Raw genomic sequence first — 19,343 nt, forward strand, 5'->3', positions numbered from 1 at the left:
CCCTACATCCAGTGTCTGAAACTAACAGTAAAAGCTCAATTTCTAATCTACTTCCTGGCCTCATTAGAATTCAATTAGCAGAAGAAACCTTTCTGAGAGGCCCTCTGGCAGATTTGTATGTGAACAGTTAACCTGGGGGTAGCAAAGGCAGTTACTTATAGCCAAACAATTCTCTCTGTCTGCAGAGATGAATCCCAAAGATGTTTAGATAGGACCAAACTTATCCTCCCAGCATGATGCGAATATTTTAAGTGGACAGAGTGTGATGAACCGCATCCAGCTCTGCCCCCGACACTGACCACATCCTGCCGCTGCCAGAATTTTTGGACTTGAAGGTCAGAGGGGAAAGGTCAAGGGGGTTATGCTGGAGGCAAGGAGACGTAGAAGAATTTACAAGGCCCCCTTGACACTGTTGGAAATCATTTCAATAAATAACATTGGACTTTAAAATATATAAACGCACATTCTGTTTAGAAATGTGTTTAGAAATACCCACGTATTTCTTAATCAGGGGGAGCTCTCATCCGGCCATGAAAAGCGGGGTGCTTGGGGGAAGGACAACCTTGCATTGACTTTTTCATGTGTGTATTTTCCCCTCTGCACTAACCCCCTAGCTATTGTTCTGCTGCCTGAGTATAGACCTGGGGAGATTTATTCTTTTTCTAACAGGGTGTGTTATAGTTGTCACTCAGCCTTGAAATAGTTTTCCTCTCCAGCGGAACATCAGGCCGGTGATATATTTGCGTAGCTATGCCCACCTGTCACTTTTCTGCTGGCCCTAATGCGTCAGCATTCCACAGAAAGCCAGAGCAGCCAGTGGCAGCACTGGACGCTGCTGCCTTTATGGGACCCAGCAGCAGGAAGAAGTATTTCATTGGCTGTCTGGCTGTCAGCTGGAGAGGAGGCTGTTCCAGATGGGCCTCAGCTGTCAGGATAGAGATGAGGTGTGGGGGTGGGGCAGATATCTGGGCATCGGAGCCTCTCAGCGGTAAACGTGGTGCCATCATACATGCATGGCGCTTACGTTTTACCCCTCGTCGTCAGATGTGAAAGGATGAGGCCAGATAAGGGCAGCTGGGTTTAGTCTGCAGGATCCAAGATGCATTAAAAATTAGATGCTGCTCCCTAATCTTTTCACATGAATGTAGGGCCCCTGTGGGAAATGGATTAAAGCTTGTCTGTGTGTGGACAGGAAAACCTTTGTCTGCTGGAGGTGAGGAGCCATGTCCGATGGGTTTGCTGAATGCAGAGTACATCCACAAACTGACTTTGCCAGTATCTGATCTCCTGAGCTATCTTGCCCTTGAAAACTCTTCATTCTGTGTAGCACTGGAATGTGAGCTTTTCCTCATGTAACCACAGAAGTGGAGGCCAAAGGACAAGACGAGGCTTCCTGGGCTTGGAATGACAGGCGCTTGTGTCCTTTGCCTTTCTCTACCTTCGAGTGGAGACAAAACAATAATGATGATGATAATAATAATAATAATAATAAATAGTAATAATAATAATAAAAAGCCCCCTCTTGCTGTTTTCACTTTTAGTTGTTATTATAGCATAGAAAATTAATATTGGTTAGACACGCACATGAATAAAGCAATCAGGGAATATGCTGACATGAATGTGCTGTAAAAAGGGCACAGAAGATAAAACAGTAATTCTTAATCTCACAAAGCCAGCACTGGCCGAGGCCCCCTCCTCTGTGTCATTTCAAGACCCATGGTACAAGGAAGGTCATCCTCTCTCAGTAATGAAAAGTAGGGGAAGTCCATCCACGTGCCTCAGTGCCAGGCATGTCCTGTCATGTATCCACACCTCCTGGTCGAGGACAGTGCACAGCGGCCGGAGAGATCCGACAGCTTATGCCTTTACAAACTGGTTCACCTGTCCAGCGTGCTCTTTGGGGGCTTTGAGCAGTCAAAGGGGCCCGAGACACTGTCTGCTTCTCTAGAGAGTTAGTCAGACTGGAAACTAACCGGAACTAACAGTAATTATAATCAGCACTGAGCAGCATGCTAACTTCAGGTAGGACACTGCTACATGTTAATTCTGCAGACTCACACTAACCAGTCAAGGCTGCTCTGTCCCTCTGAGGAGGATGACTGATGAGGATGGAGTCAAGGCCCCCTGCACTCGAGTCCAAGCAGCTGCCACCTGCCTCTCCCCAGGCCCCGCCGAAGCGCCTGGCATGTAGTAGGTGCTCAGTAAAATATCTATTACGTGGTAAAGGGGTAAATTGATTTGACTGGAAAGGGAATCAACAAACATCACAGAATTTGTGAATCTGCCTGCCTGCGCTTCACAGGAGGCAAATCTGAGGAAGCTGCTAGGCATTCTGATCTCTCACTTCCCCGTAGTCTCTGCTTTTAAAGAGACATGCTCTAATCTCAGGAGACATGTGCCGTGATCTTGATTCTTGCAATTGTGTGAGATAAACATTATGTTTACATCATTGTCTTGGTGAGGAGATTGAGACCTACAGAAGCAAAGTGAGTCACCACAGGTCACAGCATCAGCAGGTCACAGCCTGAGCTCCAAGGGTAGGTTCCAACGCAGGATTTGCAGCCACTCCCCATGTGATACCACGTCCATTCCTTTGGAGGTTTTAAACACAGGTACGAGGTCCTGTGGCATGCTGCATATGCCTACAGTGCGGACACTGGGTTCAAAGCCCAGAGAAAGCCATTGAGGAGGCGTCCGGACAGGCTTGTGAAGGATCCCTGCAGCGAGCTGCTGTGTTCTCATGGGCTCAAGACCCGGCCGAGGCTCGCATGTACCACATGATCAGGGGAAATGCCACAGCTGGTCTACAACTACATAGTCGTCAGCATGAGGGAAGATGAACACCGCCACCCAGAAGCAGGGATTAAGTGGGATAAGGATGGGGGACATTTTTGAATTAATTCTGACATAGACACTCAATAATCATTGAAGACCTTTTTATTTTAGTTTCTTATATCCATAAATGAAGAATGTAAAGGACCTCATTTTTGAGCAGAATATTAAATGAGGTTAGGAAATTATCTTCTTCTCTGGTCTTATCTTCTTTGTTCCTCTTTAGTCAAGAAGGAAGAGTGTGTTTCTACACCAGTAAAACTCCAGAAAGACTCAAATACCAGAATGAACTCAGAGTTATAATCCACATTACACCACGCTTTCAGGGCCTACAATTCACAGTTCCTACCTATCCCAGGAAAACGTCACTCATGGCCACTGTCTTCAGGGCATTCAGCATCTTCTAGCTGAGTGGCCAACAGACTGTCATCAATTATTGGAAAGTCTTGGGCGATTCGCCTACATCAGTCTTGCCACTGGGTGAGGAAGAGCTGTGCCTAAAGTCAGTATGCAGATGTGGGTTTCTAGGATGCCTTTGGGGTGCAGCAGCCCCACCTCCCACCAACAATGGCCATAGTCAAAGAGAAGAAACAGTAGTTGGAACTGAAGCCATGAAAACACCAAATCAACCTCTTGGCTAAGGTGCTAGAATTCCTTCCTTAAGCTGACCTTCAGCTATTTTATTTGTACAATGATGGAACGTCGTTAACACCCCAACCCACTTTTGAGTACATCTTTTCTTCTCCATGTGTATGTATGTGTTGTGTGCCTACTTGTGTGTGTGCATATATGTGTGTTCATATATGTGTGGTTGCGCATGTGTAAAGGTTATATGTACGCATTTGCATGTGGCAGCTAGAGGCTGAGATCAGAGACCACACTTTCTTCAAAGCCAGGCTGCTAACAGTCTCATAACTGCTGACGGGAGACAGCAGTCTGAGCACCACATTGCCCCGGGGCACAGTCCCCATGATGTCAAGGAAAAGTGGGACCCTGACTGATGCGTTTGCTAATGTCCATATTCCTTGTCACAAATTCCGTAGAACATCCAGATGTTGGAACTGATACTCTCTTTTACAAAGAGCCTTTAATTATAATGTTCATCATTAAATAATAGTTGCAATAAAGACTCATCTCTGGGATTGCCAAGTCACTTTAATTACCGCGACGTATATCCAGAGCGTCTCCATGTTTGGTGTCAGTATTTCTGCTCTGGAAGAAAAATGTGTTTCTGCTTTACTCCTAAAGATTCATCATATTGCCTTAAAATACCCAAAAATACTTGGAGAGCAGGCCTTTACCTCCAGCCAGGGGTCTCGGGAGGAAGGTAGGAATAAAACTGAGCTAACAATGAGAGTGAGCCACGGCGTGTGCAGGAATGAACGGTGTACTGACTACCTAACTGCCTGAAATAAAACCGGATGGCCAGTGATTTGTGTTCTACCGAGCAGCGGTGGCAAGGATTTTTATATGTTGCCAGGATTACATACTGTGTGGTAAATGAAACCTAAACTCAGGCGGGACCTGAGAAGGGAGCTCAGAGCCTCCGTCTTCACCTTCTGATTCGGACATTACTCAGCTGTTCTGTGACCTGCTTTATCGATTTGTAGTTGATACCTTTAAGCAGCTTCTGAGGCACAGTAAACTAGTGCCTAGAGCCCTGGCCAACAGCCAAGGGCCTGGGACATGTTCAAGTTAGGCATAATGAAAACATCGGTAATAGCAACAACTGTAACTGCTGTCCGCTAATGAGCGCCTACTGCATGCCAGCCACCGCACACGCGTTCCTACAGCCACCGAAACAGCTCTCGGAGGGGGGGCTCTGGCTCATGGGACCCGAGGGGCTGCAGCATACAGCAGGGAGTAAAGCGACTTGCTGTAGGGGCATTAACGTGGGAGCCCCATCACTGTCTGCAGACAGTGCCCCGTGCAGCGCCCGTGTGGACAGCTCCTTCCTGCAGTTGAGGGGAAATAACAATTAGAACAGAGCACAGGACCAGAAGGCAAGGGGCATGGGCATGTTTATGACTTCTTACTGGACAATCTCAGTCTGCCTTTGCCTCCTATCTATAGAATTAAATGCTTTCACAGAATGTGCCCGTTTACTTATTTCATTATAAAATGTACATAAAATATATTTTGGTTGTATTCTTTCCCCGCCTCCGACTCCTCCTCTCTACCTCCCTACCCACCTGACACCACATATTCTCTCTCAACCATAAAAAAAAAAATGGCCAAAACAAACAGAAGGCCAATAAGACAAAACAAAACAAAACAGAAAGCATGCCTGCTCACACACACACTCACGCATGCGTGCACGCAGAAACCAACAAACTCCAACAAAATGGAGTCTGTCTGGTTTGTGTTCTCCAGCAACTCCTGGATCTGGGCCCGGGGCCTGTGCTGAAGTGTGGTTGATACACCCAGTGACACTTCATTGGAGGAAACTGCTCTCCCCTTTTCGAGCAGCTATCAATTACAAATACCTTCTTAGTCAGGTGTGTGAATTTTGTTGGGTTTAAACTCGTGCAGGCACTGCGTGAGCTGCCACAGTCTCTGTGAGCTCTGCAGCAGCCCTGTTGTGTCTGGAAGTTTTTCCTTGGCCTCAGCACCTCTGACTCTTGCAATCTTTCTGCCTCCTCTTTCACATGGATTCCTGAGCCTTCTATTTTTAATTTTGTGTGTCTGAGGCGGTTGCTGGAAATGGAACTTGGATCCTCTGCAAAAGCAGCCTTAACAGCTGAAAGCTCAGTTCTTTAAAGAATCTTTGGTTTCAAACAATTGTGTTCCTTATTTGTAAAAAAAAAAAAAAAAAAAAAAGTCTGCTTAAATCTGCTTAAATGGCAGATTGGTGAATAGATATATATGCACATATGTATATATGTATATATTGTGTATACATAGCTTCTATTTTATAGCTATAGACACAGACTTCAGTTTCTGTGTTGGGACGCATCATTTGTCATCTTCAGCATGGATGACAACCTTCTGGACCCACCTCTGTGGCATATTAGTCCCAGTAGCTTGGGAAACCGGAGAGTAGGATTTGTCTGATCTGGCCATGTTTCTTTAATGCTGTGACACATTTATTGATGAGATAGTTGTCTCTAGTAAGGACCGCTGTCTACAGCCATGAAAACAACACAGCTAACCAGCTCTGAAATCCTGCAGCCACCTCCCAGGAAGAAAGGAAACGTTTTGGCAAATGTAACCTGGCTGAAGTATGAATCTCTGGGAAAGAGCATTGAAAAGGACAATAACCAAAAATAAAATGAAAGAAAAGCAGTCAAAAGATGATTGCTATATATGTATTGTTATATCGCCAGCAAAAACAACAACAACAGAAACTGAAACAGTAGCAGTCACCACAGATGATTGGTAAAATATAATGTGTCTGATGGTGGAAGTGGTCCATCCAGTCTGCCTACACAACAGCACATTCTCTACTGAACTCCAAGAAATGGCTTTGGGCATTAATCTATATTATTTTCTACTATCTAATTCTAAAGCAGAAAATTTCTAGTTCTGGCAAAAAGCCACATTGATATTTTATTGTTACTCCCCCAGAAAATAGCTTCCAATGCTGAAGAATAATTTTATCAATATAAATAATCTACCCACTGGTGTTTTATATCATATTCGATGACAAACTGTGAAATGTAACATTTTTGCTTTGACAGCTTATGAAATCCATCATCTATTTTCATAGATCTTCATTCAGAAAAGGATTTGATTTCTCAGGATTTGTAGTCCTATCAGAAATGTTTGAATAAAAGATTTGCAGCTTTTGAAATCAATATCTGGATTTACTGGTAAAAGCATAGTCAGTGGGTGAAATGTTACTGTAATCGTTTATCCTTTGTGACCTTTAAAGGAATTAAAAAAAAAAAATAACGGCTGTTTTCGTGCTCATAATTTATACCAGAGACACCAGGTAAGAGGGAGAAGCATCTTTCATTCAACCTGTAGTTCCCAAAGCGCCCAAAAATTAGCCACGCCTGGAGGTGGAGCCTGAATAAGAATTAGCCACGTCCTAGCCTGGAGGCGGGGCCTGCATAATATCAGCCTTTAATAAAATGAAGCTGGAGGATGCAGACAATGAGCTTCACTAAATAGTAACCAGAAGAGAGAAAAATATGACGTTATTCATCTTCATCACATAAAGTTGTAACCTGCCGATGCTGCTTTGATGGGTTAGTGTGCACTTGGGCTAGATGGATCCATAAAATGAACAGTCTGAAGCTCCCATTTAACCAAATCATCATAGTAAAGGAAGACTCCTTTTAAAATATTTAAAAACATTATTTCTTTGATCGGTTAGATTATTTATCATTATCGATTTATTATACCTGTTTCTACAAGTCCGATCTTGGTCCACAGGTACAACTATGATCATCATGTTCTATGTTTATCGGAAAGGCCTCACATTTCAAACAAAAGCTACAAGACGCTACAGTTGTCTAAAAGAGTAGACCTAAGAGGCCAAGGCAATAAAAAAGAGGGACACCAACATGAAATGGGAAAAGCATATGGCGGAAACCACCGTCATGGCTGCCATTCACGGCGTTATGTTGCTCCAGGGGTCTGTGTCCAGCTCTTGGTGAATGTCAGCAGCTGGTGCAGTCTCCTGTGGCCATGTAGCACCTTCATTCCTGGACTTAGGCTGGCACAGAAGCTCCATCTGAGCTATGCCATGCATGTGGTAGGAAAAAGAAGAACGCTAACAAAGCCACGTGGTTGGCCTTTCCGTTGTGTGTGCCTGGGTGCATGCATGCATGTGACCCTATGACCTTTCGGCAAAGCTGAAGCCTCGGTCAGGGATGTTTTATCATCCTGTGAGAGGCATTGGGTTGTGGCAGTACAGGACTCTGTGGAATGCTTCGACACGGAGAAGAGTGGATCCTCAGCAATAATGGCACTCACTCTTCACAGCAACAACGCAGGGCCATGTTCCCTTCAGGAATTAACTCTGTAAAGGCACCTAAGAAAGAAAGACACCTACAGACAGTGGTTGACAAGGGGGCCTGGCCATGCCCCTGCCCTCGCTCACTGTGTGATTTTTGCAGCAGGGCAGGAGGGGTGCCTTTTCTCCGCCCACCCACCACAGTGGAATTCAGAGGGACACATGAAGTGGAGAAGGCTTGACTGTGCTTGGGTTCATGCTGACTCAATAAAGTTAACTAATCTAAAAATGCCCAGATCAGCCAGGGAGGTCCAATTTGTCAGCACACTCCCTCTCGGTAAGGATCATCACTGTCACACTTCAGGGGCATCCTGTAAGTTCACTTAGCATCTTTCTCCTTCTGCTCCCTGACTGGTTCTTCCTCTTCCACACATCCTGGTGACCTTCGTCCTTTCTCTACCTCCAGGCTTTCTTCCTCCACTGTCTTCTGAGCTGCAGTCCTTTGGTACTTGGAATGCTTGTCCCCAGCCCTGCTCGTCCTGGTCTTGCTAGATTTCCCTGCTGAGCTGGGGTCGATGAGCTTCTCTCTGCATAATCCAGACTCTGAAAAGACAAGCGTCATTTCACCCAGCCAAAGCTGAAGGCTTTTAGGGGCTTCTGTCTATACATTCTCATCTTTAACTTGAATTTGCCTGCAAGGGCTTCCAATTTACCCCTCTGATTCCTGGGTATTGCAGCCCTGTAAAACTGTCCAAATCCTTTCTTTGCCCATTCTCTTTAAATTGTTCATAATTTAACGTATTCAACTCACTCTCAAACCAATTAACCTCTCTGAACCTCCTAAGCAAGTTCAGTGAGAAACTAGTTGCAGGAGAACCAGTCAAAATCCCATCATTCCCTTCTTCCTTCTTCCTCTTGCAGGTCCAAGTGAGGAATATATTATCGCCATACTAGGCACGATAAATCCAGGATGTCAGTCAGTAAGACTGAGCTGACGAGGTTTCCGCACGGTGCAGCATAGCTGACACTTGCTTAGCTCAACATGCGCTTAACCTGGCTCTATCCCTCACCCTCGCCCTTCCTGCACATCGTCTGGTATGCGTTCTCACTCTTCTTCTGCCCTTCATAGCTGAGGCAAAGGTAGCAGCATGGACATGCCACTTCCACGTGGGGCTAACCACTAACGATACTAATCGCCAGATGCCAGAAGGCTTCGGAGAAAAAAAGCAGCCAGCAAGGGACCGAATTTAAAACTTAAGCTCTCTCTCTCTCTCTCTCTATTGCCTGTAATGAACATCTGTGTTAAGCCTTGATCTCATTCCACTTCTTGTCCCAAAAGAAGACTAAGGAAAGCTCATTATAAACAGCTCTAACAAGAGATTCTGTGGGTTTCCGTCACCTTGCTGTCTGTCTAGAAACAGAGGTGAATTTGGACATGCTATTTACAAATTCCAGAAGCAGTGGAGTTGACGAAAGCCTGCTGTTCCTTGGCTGCCTGGGAATTTCCCTGGGAAATAGAACCCAGCTCTTGCACTCCTGTGTAGTTAGGTTCTAAATAATGGAAGTCCACAGATAGGAGTGAAGAGTGGCAAGCGTGCATTTCATCAGCCAGATATTGGTCAGGAAGATCCGGTTCTTACCAGCTCTGCACATGAGGACCTCCTCTCCCAGTTGGATGGGGAGGCTGACATTATATTTGACAGGCTGACACTGCCACTGGGGGAGAAGGTGCTTAGGTGCAACCTGAGATGCTTATTTTGAAGACATAGACTTGGAGCATTCCTCTTGCTGTAATAATGATAACTACCTGTTACGGCTTAAATTACGTTTCCCTTAAAATCCATATGTCTTGCACCCAGGACTTTAGAATATGATGGACATGGAGGTAGGGCCTTTTAAGGGGAATTAACCATAACTGAGATAAAAGGGGTGGTTCCCCAATCTAACATAACTAGTGACCTTTTGAGAAGAGAAAAAGATACCAGAGATGCTGCTTAAGCATAGGAAGGCAGATGGGGACACAGATGTCTCCACTGAGGAGAGAGGCCCCAGGAGAACCAAGGCCGGCCAACACCTTATCCAGGCCTGTGGGAACACCCTGCTTTTGATTCAGCCGCCCATTGGCCTGTGTTAAGCAGCCCTAACAAACAGATCTGCTGCCTGATTCTAAGAGCTGCCTGCGAGCCTGGCACTGTGCTGAGTATTTTGGCCCATTTAAACTTTTTAATGACTGAGAGGGATGGCTGTTCCTTTATCAGAAGAGAAGCGCTCAAGGCCCCATCTTTAGCGAGTGGCAAACACAGATTCAAATTCACATACAGAAGCCATGCGCTTGGCTTGCCACCAACCCACATTTATTAAGCATGAGCCAAGCTATGAAAAGTACAAGACTTCGATAATTGCTGACGCTTGAGAATCTTAATCCTTTCTTTATGGGAATTATAAATGATGAGGGACAGGCTCACAAAGGAAAAAAGAAAGTTTAAAACTGGGTTAGGGAGACTCTCTGCAAGAAATAATACCAATACCAAGGTGACACCACAATGAATCTAAGAGATAGTTAAATCACTGCATAGACAATAGAGTCGTGCTTGCAAATACAGGAGGCGGGGGCAGAGTCGCTGGGTTTGAAGTCTAATCCCAGGATTTTTCTAGTCAGATGAACTTGAGCATGTTGTGTATCTTATTCATCACACTTTCTTCATCTACCCCAGGAGGGAGTCTGAACTATGACTAAAACCCAAAATTTCATCCATGAGTTTGTTGCAGGATTAAATGAGATACAACCAAGATTTTAGTGTAATGATAATGTGTCTCAATTATCCGTATGTCTCAATAAATGTATCAGATGGGAAAAGCATTTCTTCTACGTGTATTCTACCCAGCACTACCAAAAACAGTCAACAGTTCACTTCACAGTTTTTAAAGTTATTAGCGGTATTAAATTTATGAATATTTTTACTGAATAATATGCATTTTAAAATGCATGGTTAATGAGCTTAAGTCAAATATTGCCAAAACACAGCCTGTGCAAAATTAAAATGTTTGCCACTGTGTAAGAACAGCCTGGGCGAGACAGGATGAGCTAAATATCTGACGGAAGTCAAAAGGAAGCCGTGTGACAGAGTGACAGTGTGCACGTATGCATTCAGGAACGCCTCAGTCCAGCACAGTAAATCCAGGTAGGACCCAAGACAGGGAATTGTGTCTCAGCAATCTGCCCAACAGCCTTCCTTCCCTCGACTGACAGATGAAGTCTTTACTGCAAGTGACTTTTTCACTCACCCCTAAGAATGGAAACCTCTTGTAAAATGCACTCTTGATGGCTCATCTCAACACAAATATTCCCTGCGCCTATAAGTAAAAGTATTTAAGTTCTTATTTATCTTACCTCATAGAGGAACCATGAGGCACATGGGAAAAGTTAAGGTCTATTTCCCCAGGAAGATGCTGAAGTAGCAGCTGAGATGTGTAGTTCCAGACACTCTGCTCTGCATTTTGATACACAGACTAGGAAAACGCTTATACCAAATGCATAAATGTTGAAATGTTTCTTCTGGACATCTTACTGAGAAGTGATTATGGGGTGACTAGCCTCGTGTGTCCTTGGTGACACATTGTACTCCTGACCCCAACTATCAGGCTAAAAAGAAGTGGCTCTGAACATGGGTTATGGCTTGGATGGCGTGAGATAAGGTGAGCAGCGTGAAAGGGGAACCCCTGTGAAGTTCACACCCAGGCCAATGGGTCTGAACCTTTCCCTTCACCCTCGGGGTAGCCCAACATTGCCATTAGCTACTATTGGTCATCTTAAAGTTCAGGTTTCACCAATTCTTGCCTTTGCTTCGTGGTAGAGTGTGAAGCCATATGCTCTGCCCCATCCATCTGTAGAGGCTGATCTTCTGGTCCATCCATCTCTAGAGTCTGATGTCCTAGACAGCTTCATCTTTAGCTGCTGCACTTTCCTCATCTCTTTCTCCTTTTTTCCTTCTCTATCAAGCCACTGAATGAGACTTGGAATTATTGCCTCACATCTGTGCGGCCTTCGTGCTAGCCAGCAGCATGGAGTAGGGAAGGAAGCTCGGTAATTGAGCCTCTATGGTAGAGAGGGGCTGCAAACCCTGAAGACCCTAGATCACCAGGTCAAACTCAAATAGGGCAAGAAATCATTAAGGCCCCACTGAGCACATGTCAGAAAAACAGTGGGCAGAAGGCAAGGCAACTGTGGCAGTGAAAACAGGGCAGCGGTTCCTGTGTTAGGATGGTCCTGGGCTGGCATCCTGCTGTAGGGGCTCAAAACCCTGAAGGAAAATACAAGCTTCATAACCTTGGCAATCTGCAAACACACACACACACACACACTCAGAGGTGTGGTACCTCATGCACATGAATGTATGCATCTATCTAAGTATAAGTCAGTCATTAAATTAGTTAGTAAAAAGTTTGCCTGACTTCATGGTTGCTATGTCATAGTCTGAGAAGAGCATCTTCAATGACCTTCCATGGGATTCCCAGCTTTCAATCATCTAGTGAATAGTAAATGAGTTAAATGTGCAAAGTCCAGCCCACAGTGGTGAAGACAATATCCATACATAGGACCCAACAAATGAGATAGCATATACTTCTCTCTTCTATTAGACCCTTAGCAAACAATGACAGCGTGAACCAGGGGCATCATTACTGTCCCAGAATTCCTTTAGGTATTTGGCACATTATAAGTCTCTCTTGGTGATCTCTGGCATTGTGTTTTGGGGTACATTACCTACATATCTGTCACTGCTATTGGATGATGCTGGGGGCTAAAATCTGCACCAGTCTCCCTTGAAAAGAGTGACTGGTGAGTCCGTGAGTACAAACTATTCCTTAAAGTTTAAATTGTTCTAAATAAACTATAAAGATAAAGTTTAGTGACAATTTCTAATTAAGTTACAACACAAAACTGAAACTATTTCTCTCGGGGATTATAGTAATGTCGCGTGCTGCCCTTATTTCCACACTTAAACTGCTTGGGTACTTCTTTGCCTCTCCAGGCAGACCTCAGGTTTAGGGACTGCATTGTTGCCCAAGGACTCACATTCCACCCCGGCCAGAGCCACCAAACATGTCTGCACTGATCTAAGAAAACTTCCACTAACTTTCCTAAGGGACAGGGTAGAGTTTGACTCCTCAGCGTCTGTCATTAGAAATTTCTATGTCTGTTCTGTTCTTCTTTGGAGAGATGCTATGTGCTTTCAAATGACAATGACTGTTGAGGTTTGGCTGTGTAATGCCTCCAAAGCCTCATGTATCGAAGGTGCTACCCCAAGCTGAGAGGTGACTGGAGAATGAGGGCTCTAACTTCAACAGTGAACCGATCTATGGACGTCATAGCTGAGTAAGCTATTAGGAGGTGGAGCCTAGTTGGAGGAAGTAGGTTACTGGAGTGTTCTTTAAATGGGGTATTCTCTCTCCCTTTCTCTCTCTTTCTCTCTCTCTTTCTCCCTCCCTCCCTCCCTCTCTTCCTTTCCTCCTCCCTCTCCCTACTTACCTATCTCTCTCTCTCTGCCTGCCTCCCTCCCTTGGCTTCATGGCTGCTATGTGGCTGTCATCTTTCCCCCCTTCTCTCACAATGTTTCTTTCTTGTGACAGATTTGAAATCAACCATGAACTGGAATCATAAGCCAATAAGTCTTCCCTCCTTTAAGTTGGTTTTCTCAGGAGTTTGTTGTTGTTGTTTTTACACTGGGGAAAGCTGGTCAACACAGTGGTCATAACGCAACATAGTTACAGCAGCCCACATGTTCAGGACAGGCGATGGTCCACCAGGCAGGCCGTCTGCTGCTAAATCCCACGTGTGGCTCATGACAGACCAAGTAACTTTGGGCTAGACGGGAATGGGTGACCCTTAGCTTGACTCTGGTCCATTTCCAGCAGCACTGTGGTGTTTCTGAGCCAATGTTTACAGCTCACATTCAAATCTACCTCTACCACCCTGCAAATTTAGAAGTTGTTTATCATCCTTTCCTGTTGCCTCATTGTAACACACGATTTTAAATATCCCCGGTTTAAATATTCTCAGTGTGCTTATAAAGAACCAATGAGTTAATGCTCATGAAATACTGAAAGCTGTCCCTGGCACACGGTCAGGCATCTCTGTAGCTCAGCTTCCTCTCTCCTCTGCTTTTGTCCAGAGGAGCAAGTGTGCGAATGGGCTGAATGAATGGCAACAGGTCTGGTGTTTTGTTTTGGTTTGGTTTTTTGAATGGTCAGGGCAGACCTGCCACCCACTTTGTTATTTCTTCCCATTTACCGAGCCTCACAAAATGTAGTATTCATGTGTCAAAGGGATCCAGGATTATATTTTATAGCTCCTTTGTAAAGCTTTTTTTTTTTTTCAGTTGTAGAGCAGGCAGTTGATGACTCCTTTTGATAAGCACTTAACTGTAAAGATCCAAACAGAGAAGAGGACCAGTCAGAGAACACCAGGTACCCCCACCCAGTCTCACTTCTTGAGCGTTATTCAAATTAGCCTCAGGACTCACAATTCTGTGTTTTCATTTATTGCTGCAGTAAACTAAATGGTTCTTTATCCAAATGTTATTTCCTGGCTATTAATTCAGTAGTTATTTTGGATTGTGACACTCCTCTTTGATTTAGGGATATGGCACCTTATAAATATTTAAAAGCCAAAGACTGACACTTTGAGAAATCGACTTTGATTTGTTTTGTTAATATCATACGGCTAGAGTAATTATAGGCTTGGAAGATGTGGGCCCATCCTGGGCTCCTCAGGCAGGATGGGGAGCAAGTGTCTGGGGCACAGGACACTTGGAGATGGAAGGCCGTCTGTCCCTTCTGCCGGTGAGACCGCCACACCTGACCCCTCAGGATGCCTCCCTCTTTCTCGTCTTCATTGTTGAGAACCTGCTCTTGAACACAAGAATGTATGGATGAGGACTACCCATAATCAGTAAGATGCTCCAAAATGCTCGCTCCTGAAAGTCGGGGAATGTGTTATGCACCTGCACCTGCCAGCAAAGGTTTACAGCAGGGCCTGGGGTGATGTATGGACTCCTATGATTTAACTGCGGATCAATCAACCTATTAGGGAAAAAAGACAAGGTCAATAAGGTTGGGTCTTAGTGAACCAGAGGTCACCCTCCATTTCTCAACCTAATGTTCTTATTTCCTTTCCATTAACATTTCATAATGAAAAAATGCCTATATTCCTTAATTTTTAAGATAATTAAGTGAATTTAGTGCTTTCGAAGGGTAGGAGATTTATAATGGCACAGAGGGCCACGCTGTTAATAACCAGAAGACAGGGGCCACCGGGAGAGCAGCAGTGATGTCTCCATTGCCATTTAGGCTCCTTGGGTGACAGTTGGTAAGAGGGTTCAGGTCCCTGTTTCAACTCAAAACAGGCTTTCCTGCAGAGAGAGACCAGGAAAGATCCTGTCATTTTGGATAGTGCCTTTGTCTCTTAGGAAGACAGTTTTCTGGTTGCATGTGAATTTGAACAAATTGAAAAGGATCTTTTCCAATGCTTGGCAGTCTCCACGTGCAAAAAAAAAAAAAATTAATTAACTAAAAAAAAGTGTGAAGGTGTGAGTGGAGCAGACTTGACCTGGAGCTTGCCTGAGGAGAAGCAGTGTGGGCTCTGTTGGTTCTTACTGTGTGGCCACTCTCACTGAACACACAGGCACAATACACAGGTCTGACGCTGGTCACATGTACTAGAAGGGACTGAACGCTAAATCTGGCTTCCTTCCGCCTTCCCAAGCCGGCCTTGTAAAAGGTATCGTTTAGTGGTAATAGTTTTTGATAATTTATGGATTAAGAGAGTCACTTAGCTATACTATTTGTCTTTCTTGTTTCCTCCCCAAACCTTATTCAAATAGTAATAGAGAGATTTGGCATAAATTCTCAAAGGCCAAATAAATCAACGAAGAGCTTACTAATGATGTTTTGGAGCCTAGAGAACAGACGGATAAATGGAATTTAACTCAGCAAACCCAAGAAAGTCAAAATCACTAGCGATGCAGAGATGGAAAGACCAGGTTTATTCCCTAGATTCCTCTCTGCCAACAGCTCTGGAGTCGGCTCTGAGTGCCTCTGTAGGTGAGAATGAAACAGAGCTGCTGACAGAAAAACAGAACTCTAAGGGGCAGCGGAGTCCAGGACCCCGGTCCCATTCCGTGGAGCCTGGTGGCTAGCCTCCGACTATGGTAGAGCCAGGGATCTTTGCACTGGGCCATCAGTGCCGAGGAGGGCAGGCTGAAGATTCTGTTCCACACTGAGGCTCCCCAGACCCCACAGGCTCCCCACAAGGCTCCAGGGGATTCTCCAGGGAGCGGGAGAACCCAAGAGCAAAGACACAGGAGTCTGACTGTTCATAGCCCAAAGCAGCGGACATTTTCAAAGGAAACAATGTTCTCGTTAGCAAGTGCTCTCCCAGTTTATTGGCAAGACGTTTGAACTGGTGGCAGTCACATCGACAACAGGCACACAGTAAAGAGGGCTGTTAGCCTGGCATGGTGGCACATAACCAGTCCCAGCACTCACGAGGTGAAGGCAGAAAGACCAGGAGCTCAAGGCCAGCCTCTGCTCCGTGTGAGGCCGGTGTAGGCTGAAGAACTAGTACTACTATAGAACTGAAAACGAGCTCAAGGAGTGGACAGCTGGGCATAGCACATTGCGTGAATTAACCATGAATGTCTTGCAGGTAGGAATAATGGTATTACCTAACAAAACAAAGATTGTATGTATGCATGTATGTATGTATGCATGCATGCTTGTATGATATATGCCTGTATGCATGTATGTATATATGTATGGATGCATGCTTGTATATATATGTGTGTGTGTGTGTATGTATGAATGAAATAGGCTAGTACATGAGGCAGCAAAGCAGCACCCACTATGTTAAATGTCATATGAGTCAGACTGATCATTATCTTCAATGGTGGGAACTTACGAGATAGATAATCCTTAAAACAAAACAAAACAAAACAAAATTGTAAGAAGTAACAAAATTGCAACTACCTTGTTTTGTGAAATTTAAAACAAATCTAGATATTGAAACTGAGCCTCTGTGTGGGAAAACACTTCTTTTTGCCAGAGGAATGACTTGTGTCTGTTTGTAACAGCATGGTGGAGCTGATTTGCTTCCAATCCTGCTGTCCTTAATCCTACAGAGATCCGTGTCTACTCATGTTTATTGCTGCGCTATGAACAGTAGCCAAGATATGGAATCAACCTAAATGCCTGTCAGCAGACTAACAGATACATACAATGTGGCTTGTGGGGACAATGATAAAAGGTGGCATGGAGTTTCCTCCAGTCCTAAAGGAAGCTGGGCTAGGAGGTGGCTCCGTGAACTAGTGCTTGCTGTGAGGATATGAGGATGGGAGCTCGGATGCCCAGCCCCACATAAAAGCCACCCGGCTCTTAACTTTAGTCACAGTCACAAACAGGTTGTGGGGTATTCCTGGAGGTCACTGGCCAGATCTAGCCAGCTGATGGTTTTATTGAGAGATGGACCGTCTATCAAAATAGTAAGGTGGAGAGGATAGAGACATGATGCCAAGCTCTGGGGGGCTACCTCTGAATACTCTCTCTCTCACACACATACAGTGGGTACACACACAAATACCGCAGAGCAAGAATAAAACCGTGTCACAAATAAATAGACAGACATAAGAAATAAATAAAATAGACTGAATGGACTGAGAACCACCATGCTAAACAAAATAAGCTAGACTCAGGAAGACAAATACTGTGTGGGTTTGCTCATGGGTGGGAACACAGATTTAAACAGACATGTGCAACACTAAAGTGGAGGCGGGGCTGTTAGTGGGGTGAGCAGGGCTGATGGGGGAGAGATGGGAGAAAGGAATGGATAATGGGACAGGGGTTGACTCTGAGCAAAACACTTGACATGAATGTGTGACGTTCATAATGAAACCCACTGTTTTGTACATTTATTAGAAAAAAAACTAACACGAATTTATTTTAACTTTGAGGAAGAAGGTTTAAAGTAAATACATAAACTAAGCACTTTCATAGGAACACATACACACAAAGATGACACCTCGCACTATGTTCGGGCTTCACAAACCATTATAATTCCAGGAATCTAGTATCTGCAGACACTAAAGCGGTTTGGTAAAGCCTGAGGGAATTATTATTATTATTATGGTGGAAGTAAAGGCTTCAAAATGGAAGCCTAATTGTCCTGATGCACAGGTTTGTTCATTGTTCCTCTGCAGCCTGGGGAATAACCAGAGTGTATATCGAGCTTAGGTGTGTAAACCTTTGCAGAAAAGCACAGGGTTGGAGGGGCAGGATTGATCATGTGGCTTCTGGAATGCCTGGAGTGACCAGAGCTGGATTTAATTGCTTAGCCAAAGTAGTTCCAGGGCATAAATTACTCCCAGGGTAATTTATACCCAGTGAATAGACTAGGAGCACAAACACACAGTGGTCTCCGGTAACTTGAAAGCCATAAAATAACCCCCCCCCCCACACACACACACGAGTGGCCAAAATGACATGGTAAACCCAAGGAACTGGCATAACAAATGATTTTTAAGGATTTGATTTCCCTCTCCTTTAAGTTTGTGCGGGATAAGTGATTGATGGCCACCTAACAGGGGTGTTAGAAACTCCTGAATATGTGTGACCAGTACTAGAACTGCACTGTATCCTGCTGAACAACACAGCAAAATCCGTCTTTTCACCGCAACCGCGCTAACTCTCCGGGCAGGGCTATTTTGTCATCGCAGCATATTTTGCTCCGGAGATGAGCTGTTTGCCCTCTTCTGCCCTTCTGAATACACAGGAGGTGTGTATAACATGGAGTCTTTTTGTAAGGTACCGGATACAAGAGTGGAAGCTGCATCCCCACCTCCATTCTGCAAAGCAGCAAATAAAATTCACAGCTGCTGGTCACCCAGATGTTTCTGCGTGTAGCAATGTGCGTCAGAGTATATATTGGATGGCCACAGTCCCAGTAAGCTAGACAATTGTATATTTTGAATTCTGTACAGAAATCCAGTGTGTATATTTTATCTTCTAATTAGCTTCCTCCCTCCCCACTTCAATTTCTTAGGCATTTTCTGCTCAGAAACAAAAGACATTTATAGCTTAGAGTTTCACGGTATCCGAGTGTAAGCACAGGTCAGGCCTGATTTATGTGGACCTCTGATAATCAGAAGAGAGAGGGACACAGGGTTAGGTGAAGCTAGTGAGCTTGGCTTGGCTTATGTCTTCCGGTTTTGCAGGCAGCCAACATCCCCCTGGTGTCAGAGCTGGCCATTGATGACATCCATTTCGACGACTTTTCCCTTGATGTTGACGCCATGATCACGGCTGCCCTCCGGATGTTCATGGAGCTGGGAATGGTACAGAAATTCAAGATCGACTATGAGGTAAGGCGTGTGAGTTGGATGACCTAAGGAGTAGACCTGGCAAGTGTTGCGGCCACTGTGAGGCAGAGGCTTTCCAAAGGCACGGTGTGGCCGCTTGCTCTGCCTTGTGGACACTATGGAAGTACGGTGAGAATCTGGCAGGGTGTCAGCGGAAGTTTAGGTTTTTGTTTTGTTTTGTTAAAAATTTCTTTATTAGA

The 19,343-nt window shown here is 44.7% G+C and overlaps 1 protein-coding gene across 1 annotated transcript in view; it reads left to right on the forward strand.

The window, feature by feature from the left end:
• Pde11a (phosphodiesterase 11A) overlaps nt 1-19,343 on the forward strand; it is a 287,680-nt gene that overhangs the window by 181,121 nt on the left and 87,216 nt on the right. Inside the window, exon 11 of the mRNA XM_055600598.1 lies at nt 19,000-19,146. Within this exon, the coding sequence (XP_055456573.1) occupies nt 19,000-19,146 (147 nt within the window). The remainder of the gene's footprint in view (nt 1-18,999; nt 19,147-19,343) is intronic.

This window comes from Psammomys obesus, unplaced genomic scaffold (assembly GCF_907164565.1).
Source record: "Psammomys obesus unplaced genomic scaffold, mPsaObe1.curated_primary_1811, whole genome shotgun sequence".
In the NCBI taxonomy this organism is placed as follows: domain Eukaryota; kingdom Metazoa; phylum Chordata; class Mammalia; order Rodentia; family Muridae; genus Psammomys; species Psammomys obesus.